Here is a 12,735-nt window from a genome sequence, read left to right as displayed (position 1 = left end):
TGGAATCGGACAGACGTCGCCCCGTCGCCGAACCCGTCCCTCGACGCCCCCCCCCCCCCCCGTCCCGCTGTCCCCGCGTCGTTCGGGATTAGCCGCGTTCGGCGATTGTTTACGGCTTCTCTCCCTCCCGTAATTGCGAGCGGGCTTCAGACGGCCGCCGTAGACAGATTTATCTCAGCAGGCAAACGGAATGAAAGAGAATTTTGATATCCGCTCAGCGTGAGACGCTATGCGGCTGTCACCGGGGGAATTCTCTCCTCTCCTCCAGCCCGTCCACGGTTGCTTTTGTTATTGTTTTTATTGCCGTTATAGATTTGTTTTGAATGTCTTTAAAAAGCTATTGTTATGGGAGACCGTTCTCGCTCATACCGTGAGTGTTCTTTCTGCGTGTTCCCTCCTCCAGCCTCTCCTACAGCAAGAACGGCGTGATCCGAATCGACGGCTTCTCGTCCCCGGATCAGTACGACGAGGAGGCCCTGAGCCTGTGGGCGCCGGACGTGTACGAGGACAACGAGCTGGACATGGAGACCTCCAAGTACATCCTCAGCTTCATCGGGGACAAGTTCTGCCAGCTCGTCCTGACCGAGAACACGGCGGCTACGTGGATCAAGAAAGACGGTGAGCCCCGGTCTCGCACGCTGCTGTTACTCTGTAATGCTTTTCAGTGTTACCGTCGCCTGTGGACAAATTATTCCCATCAAAACTTTTATATCTCCCTGATCCAATGGCATAGATACAAAACAGACGGTTTTTCTTTGGTATGTTCTTAGTTATTATTTATACATAGTCATAAATGACACCGCTAGTCATTTTCTTAGTTATTATTTATACAAAGGGGTGTTTTAGAAAGTGTATATATGATTCTCTGTAGCCTTTAGTTAAAGAATGTATACTGGGTGGTAGTTCTGGTTGTATATTAAGGTGAACAGTGGAAAAGACTCTTTCCTACCCTCAGCCGCCCCATCTGTCACGCCGAGCAGGCCTACAGCTGGGAGTATTCTGCGAGCGAATGTTCATTTCATCCGCAGTGTTTGCTTTGCCTTGCAGCCAAGATCGCCTGGAAGAGAGCCGTGCGCGGGGTGCGGGAGATGTGCGACGCATGTGAAGCCACATTGTTCAACATTCACTGGGTCTGCCAAAAATGCGGATTTGTCGTTTGTTTGGACTGTTACAAGGCGAAGGAGAGGAAGAGCTCCAAAGGTCAGCCACGATTTCATTTCTTCCTGAAAGTTGCGCCACAGAATGTAAACTCCAAATGCTCTAGTCCACCCCCTCACCCACCCCCATTTCCCCCCCCGTTCCTTTGTTTGCTGTAGCAGTTCATCACATTAGTCCCCCGTTACTACAGTAAATGCACTCTGCAGATATTTAGTTTTTTGATGGTTTATTGTTGCTGTGCTGGTATAAGTTAGTGGTGCCCTCTACTGGAGGAGTAGGTGATGAGCTCAGGGGGGGGGGAAATGTATGGATATCATATATGTCATCAGAAATGGTTAAAAATTGTCTGGCAAACCACCACCTTGGTGTACAGCCACCCCTGCTGGAGCTCCCTGTCCTACTCAAACCCGGCAGCGGGGGCCACTCACTCTGCCGCGGCGCACTGCTCCCAACAAATCGAACGGCGTAAAACACGGCGTCCCGGCCACCGCCCCCGCGTTCCTCTCCGTTTGATAGAAGCGCGTCGTTAAAGCTGAGATGTAGCGCTCGCTACACCTTCTTTATTTACCCCGCGCTCACAAAGCCGCCGTTTTCCCCCCCTTTGTTGTGAATCTTTGGGCTAAATTAATTATAGCCGCGGCGAGGACGGCGAGTCTCCATGCCGTCGCATTTCAATGAGCCCGTGTTTGTGTACGGAGGCAGGCTGTGTTTGCCCACTGAGTAATGTCCCCCTTTTTCATTATGCTGCAGACAAAGAGCTGTACGCCTGGCTGAAGTGCGTCAAGGGACAGCCGCATGACCACAAGCACCTGATGCCAACGCAGATTATTCCAGGAACCGGTACGGAGCAATGCTTTCGCCCTGGCCCTCCGCCAAGGCCCCGCCGTCCTCCCGCCGCGGTGTAACCGGCAGGGGAAATCAACCCTTCTCGGAGAAAGGGCCTCGGAGCGAGCTGGCCTTGCATGCGGATGATGACCGCTGGGTGTGAGCCTGGCCCAGCCCAAACAGAAAGCACAACCTCCCCCCCCAAAACATCACAAGTTGTGCTTTGTGTGTGGTTTAGGCACGGTTGAAGGGCTGCCAAGTTCACGTTCCGTTTTTGTAGACTTTGTAGATGTTTTAAGTGTTTGGTCTCTCCTCGACAGTCAGGGAGGCTTTCTGAGATGTTTGCTAGACCCGTGATGGTTGTTTCTTTCCGGTAAAGTTAAACTAATATTTATACAATAACTTCTTTTTCCTTTGTCTGTGACTGCATAAATAGTCCAGTGTTTACTTAACGAGTGATTTGTTCACAGTAAAATGTCCGCTGTGTAAGAGGTCTGTTTTTCTCTCAGTTCTGACAGACCTGGTCAGTGCCATGCACACGCTCAGAGAGAGGTACTGCATTAAATCACACTGTTCCTGTGCCGGGAAGCACACGTCACTGCTCAACAAGATCCCGTCCACCAACGGAGTCTCCCAGGTATTAAACACGTCCCTCTCCCTCTCCCTCTCCCTCTCTGCTCGGTTACCGTTTCCACAAAAACAACAACTGCTGGAGTCACAGCAGCCTGTGAACGGTGTGCCGGGAATCGGTGACAACCCGCGTTGTGTGTGACGGTAAATAATTTGGGTCGCCGCCCGCACAGGTCCTGCAGAACGTGCTGAACCACAGCAACAAGCTGTCGCTGTGCAAGCCGGACGCCCCGCAGCAGAACCCCGGCCCCAAGGTGGAGGCCAACGGGGGGAGCAGCCCGGCCAGCGACAGCAGCACCGACAGCAGGCTGACCCCGCCCGAGTCTCAGTCCCCGCTCCACTTCCTGGCCGACCTGGCCGAGCAGAAGTCCAGGGAGGAGAAGAAAGGTGGGTGTTTGGAGGGGGGGCTCGTACGACACAATAACAGGAAGCAGTCTGTCAGGGGGATTTGGCTAATGGCGCCCCCCTTCCCCCCCCCCCCCCCCCGCTGCAGCAGTGGAAATCGAGGGGCGGGTGGAGGGGGGGGGGGTTGCCAAGCTGCCCAGGTTTTTCCTGTGTGCGCAGCTGTCAGGCGGCCAACATTCTTTAAATCTGGCGGTTTTAGCGGTATATGTTACGGCCGGGCTAGCGGAGCCCTCCATCCCCCGCCTGGGGGGGGGGCTGGCATAAGCGCTCGTTTATCTGATGCAATCCCCGTGAATTTAGCCTGGCACGAGGCGGCCATGTTTTTTAATCCGTTGGCGAAGCTGTGTGGAATTACCTTTCCGTGCGATCGTCCTGTTTTTCTGGGAACGGTCGCTGGCCAGCCAGGTAATAATAATAATAATAATAATAATAATTTGTTACTTAGCTGACGCTTTTATCCAAAGCCAAGTACAGTTGGTTAAGCAGGAGACAATCCCCCTGGAGCAATGGGTGGTTAAAGCCTTTGCTCAAGGGCCCAACAGCTGGGCAGATCTTATCATGGCTGCACCGGGGCTTGAACCACCAACCTTCAGTCCCAGTCACATACCTTAACCACTATGCTACAGGCACCCAGGTGCTTATGGTGCTGATGGATTTTGCATTTATTTATTGATGCAGAAAATAAGGAGTCGCCGCTGGGTAAGATGGTGAAGGAGGAGAAGGATCACGGGGACAGCCTGGAGACGCTGCACTGTAAGGCCAGCACTCTGGTGGTGTCCAACAGTACGGAGCAGGGCTCCACGCTGCGCGACCTGCTCACCACCACCGCCGGCAAGCTGCGCCTGGGCTCTACCGATGCCGGCATCGCCTTCGCCCCCGTGTACTCCACCGCCTCGCAGGTGAGCGCCCAACCCGCTACACTACCCCTAACCCTAACCCTACACCTAACCCTACCCCTACCCCTACCCCTACCCCTACCCCTAACCCTAACCCTACCCCTACCCCTAACCCTAACCCTTCGCCCCTGTGTACTCCACAGCCCCGCATTAACCCACATCACACTACCCCAAATGCTGCCAAGCCTGTTCAAAACACAGCCAAAACGCTCCTTTCTACAAGGGCTCTGTGTAAAACGTTTACCTTCTGTTCTCCCCCCTCTCCTCTCTTTGTCTTCTCATCCCCTCCTCTCCCTCACTCTCTCTTGTTTCTTTCCTCTCTCTCTCTTCTCTCTTCGTTCTCTTCCCCCCCCTTTCTCTTCTCCCCCTGTCTCTCTGTTCTCTCTCCTCTCCCCCTGCCTCTCTGCTCTCTCTCTCTCCTCTCCCCCTGCCTCTCTGCTCTCTCTCCTCTCCCCCTGCCTCTCTGCTCTCTCTCTCTCTCTCTTCTCCCCCTGCCTCTGCTCTCTCTCTCTGCTCTCTCTCCTCTCCCCCTGCCTCTCTGCCCTTCTCTCTCTCTCTCTCTCTCTCTCTCTCTCTCTCTCCTCTCCCGCTGCCCAGACCGGCAAAAGCGGCCGCACCATGCCCAACATCCTGGATGACATCATCGCCTCGGTGGTGGAGAACAAGATCCCGGCCAGCCGGACCGCCAAGCTGAGCCTGAAGCAGGAAGTCGGGGAGGAGCCCAAGCCGGAGCGCAAGAAGCCTGCGGGCGAGGAGCCCCCGAAGCTGCACGCAGACATCCCCCACTGCTGGCTGTACGACCGCCACCTCCTCTGGCTGAAAGACCACCGCCACCCCGGCAACTGGAGGCTGTTCAGGGAGTGCTGGAAGCAGGGACAGGTCAGTGCCCCCCCCCCCGTGACGTCACAGTCGGGGGCTCCGTATTACCGTATTCACCCCAGCACTCGGGCAGAGATGCGATGGGGGGCTATTCCTCAGAGCGGATGCGTCCCGGTCCTCACAGGGGAGCGGGAGACGCAGATAAACGGTTATTTATTCACACCACCGCGGCTCTCTGCTTGCCACGGGCCGGGCCACACCGCACTCAGCAGCACTTCATAATCCCGCGCCGTCAGCAGTGTTCGGCTCCCTGGCTCATATTTCACCTTCCCTTCCCACCCCACAAATCCAGAGCGACATTTTGTTTTGTTTTTTCTTTTATAGGACGGACGGCGTGTTTATGGCCTCGCCGAAAATGTATACAGAGAAGAGCTTAGTCATTTACTTCTGAGGAAGACTGCCCAGAACTGTCTGCATAGTTTATAATGGGATCTGCTCATTCACAGGCTGTTAATATCAGTGACCGTCTGTTTGGGGAAATGGAATAACTGTGTTTTTATAAATCTAGGTCTTGGTACAATTTATTGAAGATTTGACCGTTGCCATCATAAATTAACTAATAACAATTACCTTGATTGCAGTGTGACCCTTCAACAAATGTCAATTTTTTTTTGTAAAGTCTGGAATGCACGAGAATGTTTTATTTGTCTGCGGTTTAATTTTAACTGTCCCTATAAAACTTGTTTAAACAGTTTGGTGATTTGTGGATGTATTGTTGACAAAAGTTTCAGCTCAAACTTTTTTTCACCTTTTAACAGTAGGCTACATTTTCCAACATTTTCTGTTGTCATATTTTATTCATTAAGGATACTAAAGTAGCAGAATCACCTTCATGAATTATTAGAATAGATTACCTGCAGGGATACACATTTATAATTTTTAGTTCTGCATTAATTTCCTTCAAATATTTATTTTGTGTCTGAAAATAGTCGTCATGTCATTAAAAGTCCCTCTGCTGCGATTGGTGAGTTTACATTTCTGCTTTAAAATTTCAGCCTGTTCTCGTGTCGGGGGTACACAAAAGACTGAACGCCTGTTTGTGGAAGGCCGAGTCATTTAACCAGGAATTTGCCGACCACCAAGGAGACCTTTTAAACTGCAAGGACGGCGTGGTCTCCAACTCCGGAATCAAGGAATTCTGGGACGGCTTTGAGGACCTGACAAGTGAGTCGCCCGAATTGCCGGTCTTCCTGAGCTGTGACCTCTGTCCCCCAAAGCTCTCAGAACCGTTCACTCACTGGTGTTCTTACCCTGTTCCTCCAGAGCGACCCAAATCTAAAGACGGGGACACAATGGTGTACCGGCTGAAGGACTGGCCCTCGGGGGAAGAGTTCATGGCGCTCATGCCCTCTAGGTAGGTCATCTCAGAACTCCTCATCTTCAGGTTCTGTGCCTCTGTGTCTGCGTTCCTTACCGTGACGGTCGTCCAATCGTGCTTCACAGGTACGATGACCTAATGAAGAACCTCCCCCTCCCCGAATACTCGGACCCCGAGGGCAACCTCAACCTGGCCTCCCACCTGCCCACGTTCTTCGTCCGGCCGGACCTGGGGCCCAGGCTGTGCTGCGCCTACGGTACGAGAGCTGAGCCCACAGCTTCCCATTCAGCCTTTGAGCTTTTACCTTACATCTAACAGACACTGAAAAGGCTCTAAAATGAAGCTTCTGTGTGTGTAAACACAAGAACGCACCAGCTAGGTTGAAAGCAGAGCTCTTCGTTGGATTCTCAGAAACATTAAGGCGTTGAACGCTTGACCGGACTTTTTAACGTTCGTCTGAAGGAAGCTGCCTTTGTGTGTTACTGTCCCTCTCAGACGTGACTCTGTTCTCTCTCTAGGCGTGGCCGCGTCGCAGGAGCAGGACTTCGGGACGGCAAACCTCCACATGGAGGTGTCCGACATCGTGAGCGTCCTCGTGTATGTGGGGGTGGCCAAGGGAAACGGAGTCCTCTCGAAGACAGGTAGGACCACCCCGCGACCGTCTGCAGAACACACCATTAGCCGCTCTCCGAAGTAGGTCAGGCTGTTGTCAAGAGAAAAGGGAATTATTTTTCTTTTCTTTTTTTGTGGGAAAGTAACGGTCAAGGTCCTGCATCCCCCCCCCCCCCCCACCGCCCCCCTCCTCGTGCCACAGTGCACAAAAAAGGGAAACATGCCGCAGACGTTCAGGAATTCCTCAAACAATGGAATGTGGACAAGCGGCTGATGAGAACCATCTGGAAGGAGTTGCAGGAGCAACCCGACCCGGCGTAATCGCCGTGGATACAAGACAAAAAAAAACACAACTGCTCTTTTCGTGCAGACGTAAAGCTGACTAAACTTCAAAACTTGTCCTGAATTTCACCGAAAACAGACAGGCAAGAAACACCACCCATAAAATGCCGCATAAACTCCCAATTTAAATCCCTGGGAGCTCAAAAAGAAACAACTAAAAATCTGGGGGAGGAAAATAAAAATATGGAAATTCGCAGAAATGCTGAAGGGATTAGTTAGTGGAGTGTTGAATGGTGGGATTTGTGATCCGTGTTTGTGTGCGTTGGGTAGGGAGAAGGCTCTGCCTGTTTTGACTTGGTGCGGTGCCTCAGTCATGTCCTGTCTCCTGTCAGAGGAAGCTTTTCTGGAACATGATCCTCCCCCCTCCCTCCCCCGACTATTTATAGCAGCGAGGCTTTCAGACGGCCAGAGAGAAGAACAAGCATTAAAACACGGACAGACACTGCCTCCTTGTCTTCATTGTTATACATTTTTAAACATCGCCTCTTCAAAGGGAGAGGCGTACGCGTCTCAGAGTGCGGGCGTGGTTGGATTCGAGTCGACGGTTCGATGTCTTACCGTGTGTTCGTGTGTGTGTGTCATCGCAGGTGTGTTGAAGAGGCTGGAGGAAGAGGATTTGGATGACAATGTGAAGAAAAGATTAAAAGACTCGAGCGAGACTCCGGGAGCCCTGTGGCACATCTACGTGAGCAAAGACGTGGAGAAAATTAAAGAGTTCCTGCACAAGGTTATTTTTAGTTTGACTCTACCCCACCCCACCCCAGCCGAGCCTTGCAGTGGCTGGGTGATTCACCGAAACAGGACATGCTGTGTCTCTTCAGTCAGGATGTCCTCAGGACATCTCCTCCCTCCAGACAGATTTAACAGGGGACACTTAATTACTTTCCCCTGCTTGAACTTCAGTCTCCTTTACGAGGCCGCCTGCGGAAGGCTGATACTCCGGAGGCCAGATTGGCAGTCTGAGTGGGAGCTTGTCTTTCATAGACAAATTACAAAGTCAGCAGTTCTCAACAGAAGGGTTTATGGTGGGCTGAAGTGTATTAACGCAGAGTGCTCGTGTAGTCGAGTACTTGGCAGCAGTGAATATTCATAAGGGGAAGAGGTGGTGTTTTGTGGGGTTTAGTGGCACCAGTGAATATTCAGAAGGGGAAGAGGTTGTTTTGTGGGGTTTAGTGGCAGCAGAGAATATTCAGAAGGAGAAGAGGTGGTGTTTTGTGGGGTTTAGTAGCAGCAGTGAATATTCAGAAGGGGGGAGGTGTTGTTTCGTGGGGTTTAGTGGCAGCAGTGAATATTCAGAAGGGGAAGAGGTTGTTTTGTGGGGTTTAGTGGCAGCAGAGAATATTCAGAAGGAGAAGAGGTGGTGTTTTGTGGGGTTTAGTAGCAGCAGTGAATATTCAGAAGGGGAAGAGGTTGTTTCGTGGGGTTTAGTGGCAGCAGTGAATATTCATAAGGGGAAGAGGTGTTTTGTGGGGTTTAGTAGCAGCAGTGAATATTCAGAAGGGGAAGAGGTGTTGTTTTGTGGGGTTTAGTAGCAGCAGTGAATATTCAGAAGGGGAAGAGGTGGTGTTTTGTGGGGTTTAGTAGCAGCAGTGAATATTCAGAAGGGGGGAGGTGTTGTTTCGTGGGGTTTAGTGGCAGCAGTGCATATTCAGAAGGAGAAGAGGTGTTGTTTGGTGGGGTTTAGTGGCAGCAGTGCATATTCAGAAGGAGAAGAGGTGTTGTTTGGTGGGGTTTGTTAGTGGCTCAGCCGTGTTTTCCGCCGCAGGTTGCTAAGGAGCAGGGCGTGGAGGTGCCGGCGGAGCACGACCCGATCCGGGAGCCCGGCTGGTACCTGAGCAGGAAGCTCCGGCAGAGGCTGCTGGAGGAGCACGGGGTGCAGGGCTGGACCGTGGTGCAGTTCCTGGGGGACTCTGTCCTCATCCCGGCCGGAGCGCTGCACCAGGTCTGCACGCCTTTCCTCTGTTACCGCCTCTCTGTACCTGTGTCTGCTTTCTCTCTCTGTCTCTTCTTCTCTCTCTCCCTCTGCTACATTTCTCTGCCTGTCCCCCACTTTCACCTCCTCTCTGTCCCTCTCTCTCTCTCTCTCTCTCTCTCTCCCCATCTGTTCCCTTTCTGTCTCCCTCTTTCACCTTCTCTGTCCTCGTCTCCATCTCTCTGTCTCTACATTTGTTCCCCTTCTCTGCCTTCTCCTTCTCCTTCTCTCTGTCTCTTTGTACCTTTGTCTTCTCTCTACCGTACGTCTTTGACGGTTGCGTCCCTTTCTTTTCCTCTCACTGTTGCTCTGTGCGTGGTGTAGTTCTGTCTGTACTGTACACTTTATTGTCGCGTCTCTAAATCTATCCGTTACCTTGGTAGCCATTTCTCCTGTCCTCTCTTTATATCGTGCATCATCCTCAGATAAATTCATCTCTCAGCTCTGCTGGAATTTCCTCCTGAATGCCAGATGAGGGATGGTGTGTGCGCTGTAATGGTTGTTGTGCTGCGATAACGCTTCTCTCTCTCTCTCTCTCTCTCTCCCTCCCCCTCCCCCCCTCCCCCCTCTCCCTCCGTCTCTCTCTCTCTCTCTCTCTCTCTCTCGTATGCTCCTCAGGTGCAGAACCTTCACAGCTGTGTCCAAGTGATTAATGACTTTGTATCACCGGAACATGTGGTGCACTCATTTCATTTAACACAGGAACTGAGATCCTCCAAAGAAGAAATTAACTACGAAGATAAGCTACAGGTAAGAGTCTGAGCTCTTTTCTCATCACAAACGGTCCCCATTAATTACCAGAGCCCCTCTCTTCCCCTCCGCCCGCGTGAACACCGCCACGCGGACGAATGGGACGGCGTCCACCACCACTCTTACCGGGGCTTCAATAAAATAAGTCCCGCTTTAGCTCTGTTGTTACGGCTCCCTTCCCTATCAGTCACTCTCCTCAGACAGCTTTATGAAGGCTCCATTTTGCGGTAATGTATTCTGTCAGAGGCCACACGGTCCAGTTCTTTGGGCGGGAGCGAATCGCGCGGGGGGCTGTGTCGCGCGGTAGCGTAGCGTAGCGTAGCATCGCGGCGCTAGCTAGCCGTTGTAAAAGCGGCGGAGGGCCGGGGAGAGTTACGGGAGATCCGCGGCGTCCGAAGCCTTTCATCCTCGCCGCGTTCCCTGTGCTTCGACAGTGCGGCGGGCTGGTTTTTTTGCGCGTGTTATTGCGGGAATGAAATATTCAGGATCGCGGAGCGCCGGCTGGCTGGGTAAGTGGGCCACCGCTGGCTCAGAGAGAGATGAGGAGCACTGTGAATCCGCGCTGCAAATGCGCCTCCATTTTCACCGCCTTCCATGCGTCACCTAAGAGCCCCCTTCCTTCAAAAACACGTAGAAATGATTAATTATTTTACGAGAAGCTCGCCCGGGCGCCCGAGAAGCGCGGCCCACGCAGCCGAGCCGCTCCGCAATTTCTGCCCATTTCCGCCATTTAGCCCGTTATTTGATCCATTCCCGCTCTCTCTCCCCCCCCCCCCCCCCCCCCCCCCACTCCGGCTCGGAGGCGAGCCGAATAGCCCGTAATGGCTCCGTAACAGCCCGTGTCCTGTTTTGTAGGTCAAGAACATCTTTTATCACTGTGTGAAGAACGCAGTGGGAACATTAAAGAGGTGCTGCGCCGAAGAGCAGGACGAAAGCGAACAGAACTCATGACACTTTCCCCTCGTTGCCGTTGAAGAATGACGCGTCTCAGACCTTCTTCATCTCACACGAAATATGCACACTAACCTTAGCATCATGAACCTCCAGTGCCAAGCAGACTAAAAAAAAAATAAAAATAAAAAAAACTCTATTTATTTGTTACTGACACCATAGCAGTATAGCCCAGAGCATCAGGATAACTGTGATTCAATGCAAGTGTAAAGATAATCTGCAAGTAACAGCACTGCTGTTCCCTCTAGTGGTTGTTTTTTTGTTTTTTTTTCTTGTTTGTTTGTTTGTCCTGTTTTTTTTTTGTTTTTTTTCATTCTTGTATATTGTTTCAGTGGAAAAATATTCAAATGATGTATTTATTTTTTAAGAGTTCTATGCTATTATGTGTTATAGATCAAATGTAAATGTGACTTGTACAGTTTGCTAAATCGATTCTGATACCGTTCACTACATTGAGACAGTTACTGTGAGAGGATCCGGACACCAGCTATTGCCTGTACTTGGGAATCTTTGCTGAATTGCAGTCCTCATGCCATATCTTTTGAAAATGAACTGCCAAACTATTGTAAACAGTGTAAAGTTATATTATGTAAAGAAACTAAAGGCTAAATGAATAACACAAAACACTTCAGCATTTTATTAAAAAAAAGTATTCGCTGTAAAATGGAGACATTTACAAAAGTTGTAATTTATTCAAGAATATCGTCTCGTTTTTTGTTAAAATTTACTATGGTGAACTTTTGAAGTTAAATGAAAAAAAATAAAAAACTTATTATGCTGTGTAAATATATACATATATACATTCAATGATGTATTTTTTTAAAACATGGCTTGCTTCAATTTCAAATTTTAAAAGTGCAAGTGTTACATGCTTTGTACATTGAAGTTCAAAGGGGTTTTACATTTTCCATTAAAATGGATTTATCAAAGTGGGACTGTGTGCTGTCTTTTGTTGTGCGCTGAAGTGTGGGGACAATAATGTCTTTGTCGCGGCGGTAATGGATTCAGCAGGAGGCGGGGCTGAACAGAGACGGGGGGGAATGCCTCCATTGTCCGTGGGGCACACGGGCATCTCTGACTTATCTGCGCCTTCACCAGCCCACAAAACCTGCCCGCTTCCTTACAGTTTAATCGCCGGGCTGAAAATGTGATTTCTCTCCAGGGCCAGATGTTTCCAGTTGGTTTCTAATTTCATAGACTACGAAAAGGCCCAAGAAAGCATTTTGCGGTTTAATTATGTGACATTTGATTTTCTTAGATTTCATTTTTTTTTTTCCCCTGCTTCTTCAGCGTTTGGCATTCAAATGCGACCGGGAATAAAAACTGCGTTCCTGCATCTGAGGCCGGTCTTGTTTTGTGCTCTCTGTATTGGGTATATACATAGAAGGCCTTAGGTGAGATGGCTATTGCCAAATGTATGCATGTACCCTCTCAGAAGAAAGGGTTCCAAAAGGCTCCTCTGTGTCTCCATAGAGGAACCCCATCTAGTTTGGGTTCTTTTTCAGGCAAAAATAGTTTCACCATTTTCACACCTATCATGCAGCATTCCATAAAGACCTAAAAAAGGGTTCCCCTATGGAGATGAGCCAAAGAACCCCTTTTTTCTGGGAGTGAAAAATTGGAAATTGTTACATTAAAACAGACAAGGTTTTTTTTTAATGATTTTTGCATCTGTTTCTGTGATATCTGCAAAGGGACTATCTTGCAGATATTGGGAAGGAGCCTTTTTGCCTTTAAATCAGCAGATTTTGCCTGAGATAACTGGTGACTGCAGTTCCCTGCCAATCAGTAAGAGCTTGTGGCTCAATGAGGGCCCTAGATCATGACAGGTTATTTAATGTTGATTAAATGGAAGAACCCAAGTGCGTGGGCAGTCATAGTACAACTTCCATGGAAAATATGACTGTGATGCTGGTGTCCCGGGATTAAAGCTGACTTTTTTTCCTTCTTTGTCTTTTTAAGCAAACACCCTTATCTGAAGTGACAGAACTTCATAT

General features: G+C 50.2%; 1 protein-coding gene across 4 annotated transcripts in view; it reads left to right on the top strand.

Moving 5' to 3' along the window:
* Nucleotides 1–11,670, top strand: part of jmjd1cb (jumonji domain containing 1Cb) — a 105,944-nt gene extending 94,274 nt beyond the window's left edge. For all 4 annotated transcript variants that reach the window (XM_061225398.1, XM_061225397.1, XM_061225396.1 and 1 more), the window contains 15 exons: nucleotides 404–618; nucleotides 1,048–1,200; nucleotides 1,909–1,998; nucleotides 2,493–2,620; nucleotides 2,787–3,000; nucleotides 3,697–3,917; nucleotides 4,512–4,793; nucleotides 5,789–5,957; nucleotides 6,057–6,147; nucleotides 6,237–6,367; nucleotides 6,630–6,752; nucleotides 7,653–7,792; nucleotides 8,831–9,007; nucleotides 9,656–9,787; nucleotides 10,643–11,670. In XM_061225398.1, the coding sequence (XP_061081382.1) occupies nucleotides 404–618; nucleotides 1,048–1,200; nucleotides 1,909–1,998; nucleotides 2,493–2,620; nucleotides 2,787–3,000; nucleotides 3,697–3,917; nucleotides 4,512–4,793; nucleotides 5,789–5,957; nucleotides 6,057–6,147; nucleotides 6,237–6,367; nucleotides 6,630–6,752; nucleotides 7,653–7,792; nucleotides 8,831–9,007; nucleotides 9,656–9,787; nucleotides 10,643–10,738 (2,362 nt within the window). In that variant the 3' untranslated portion in view covers nucleotides 10,739–11,670. The remainder of the gene's footprint in view (nucleotides 1–403; nucleotides 619–1,047; nucleotides 1,201–1,908; nucleotides 1,999–2,492; nucleotides 2,621–2,786; nucleotides 3,001–3,696; nucleotides 3,918–4,511; nucleotides 4,794–5,788; nucleotides 5,958–6,056; nucleotides 6,148–6,236; nucleotides 6,368–6,629; nucleotides 6,753–7,652; nucleotides 7,793–8,830; nucleotides 9,008–9,655; nucleotides 9,788–10,642) is intronic.
* Nucleotides 11,671–12,735: the final 1,065 nt, after the last annotated feature.

This window comes from Conger conger, chromosome 2 (assembly GCF_963514075.1).
Source record: "Conger conger chromosome 2, fConCon1.1, whole genome shotgun sequence".
NCBI classification, from domain to species: Eukaryota; Metazoa; Chordata; class Actinopteri; order Anguilliformes; family Congridae; genus Conger; species Conger conger.
Note: the sequence above shows the minus strand (reverse complement) of the source record. Positions and strands in the feature narration are given on the sequence as shown.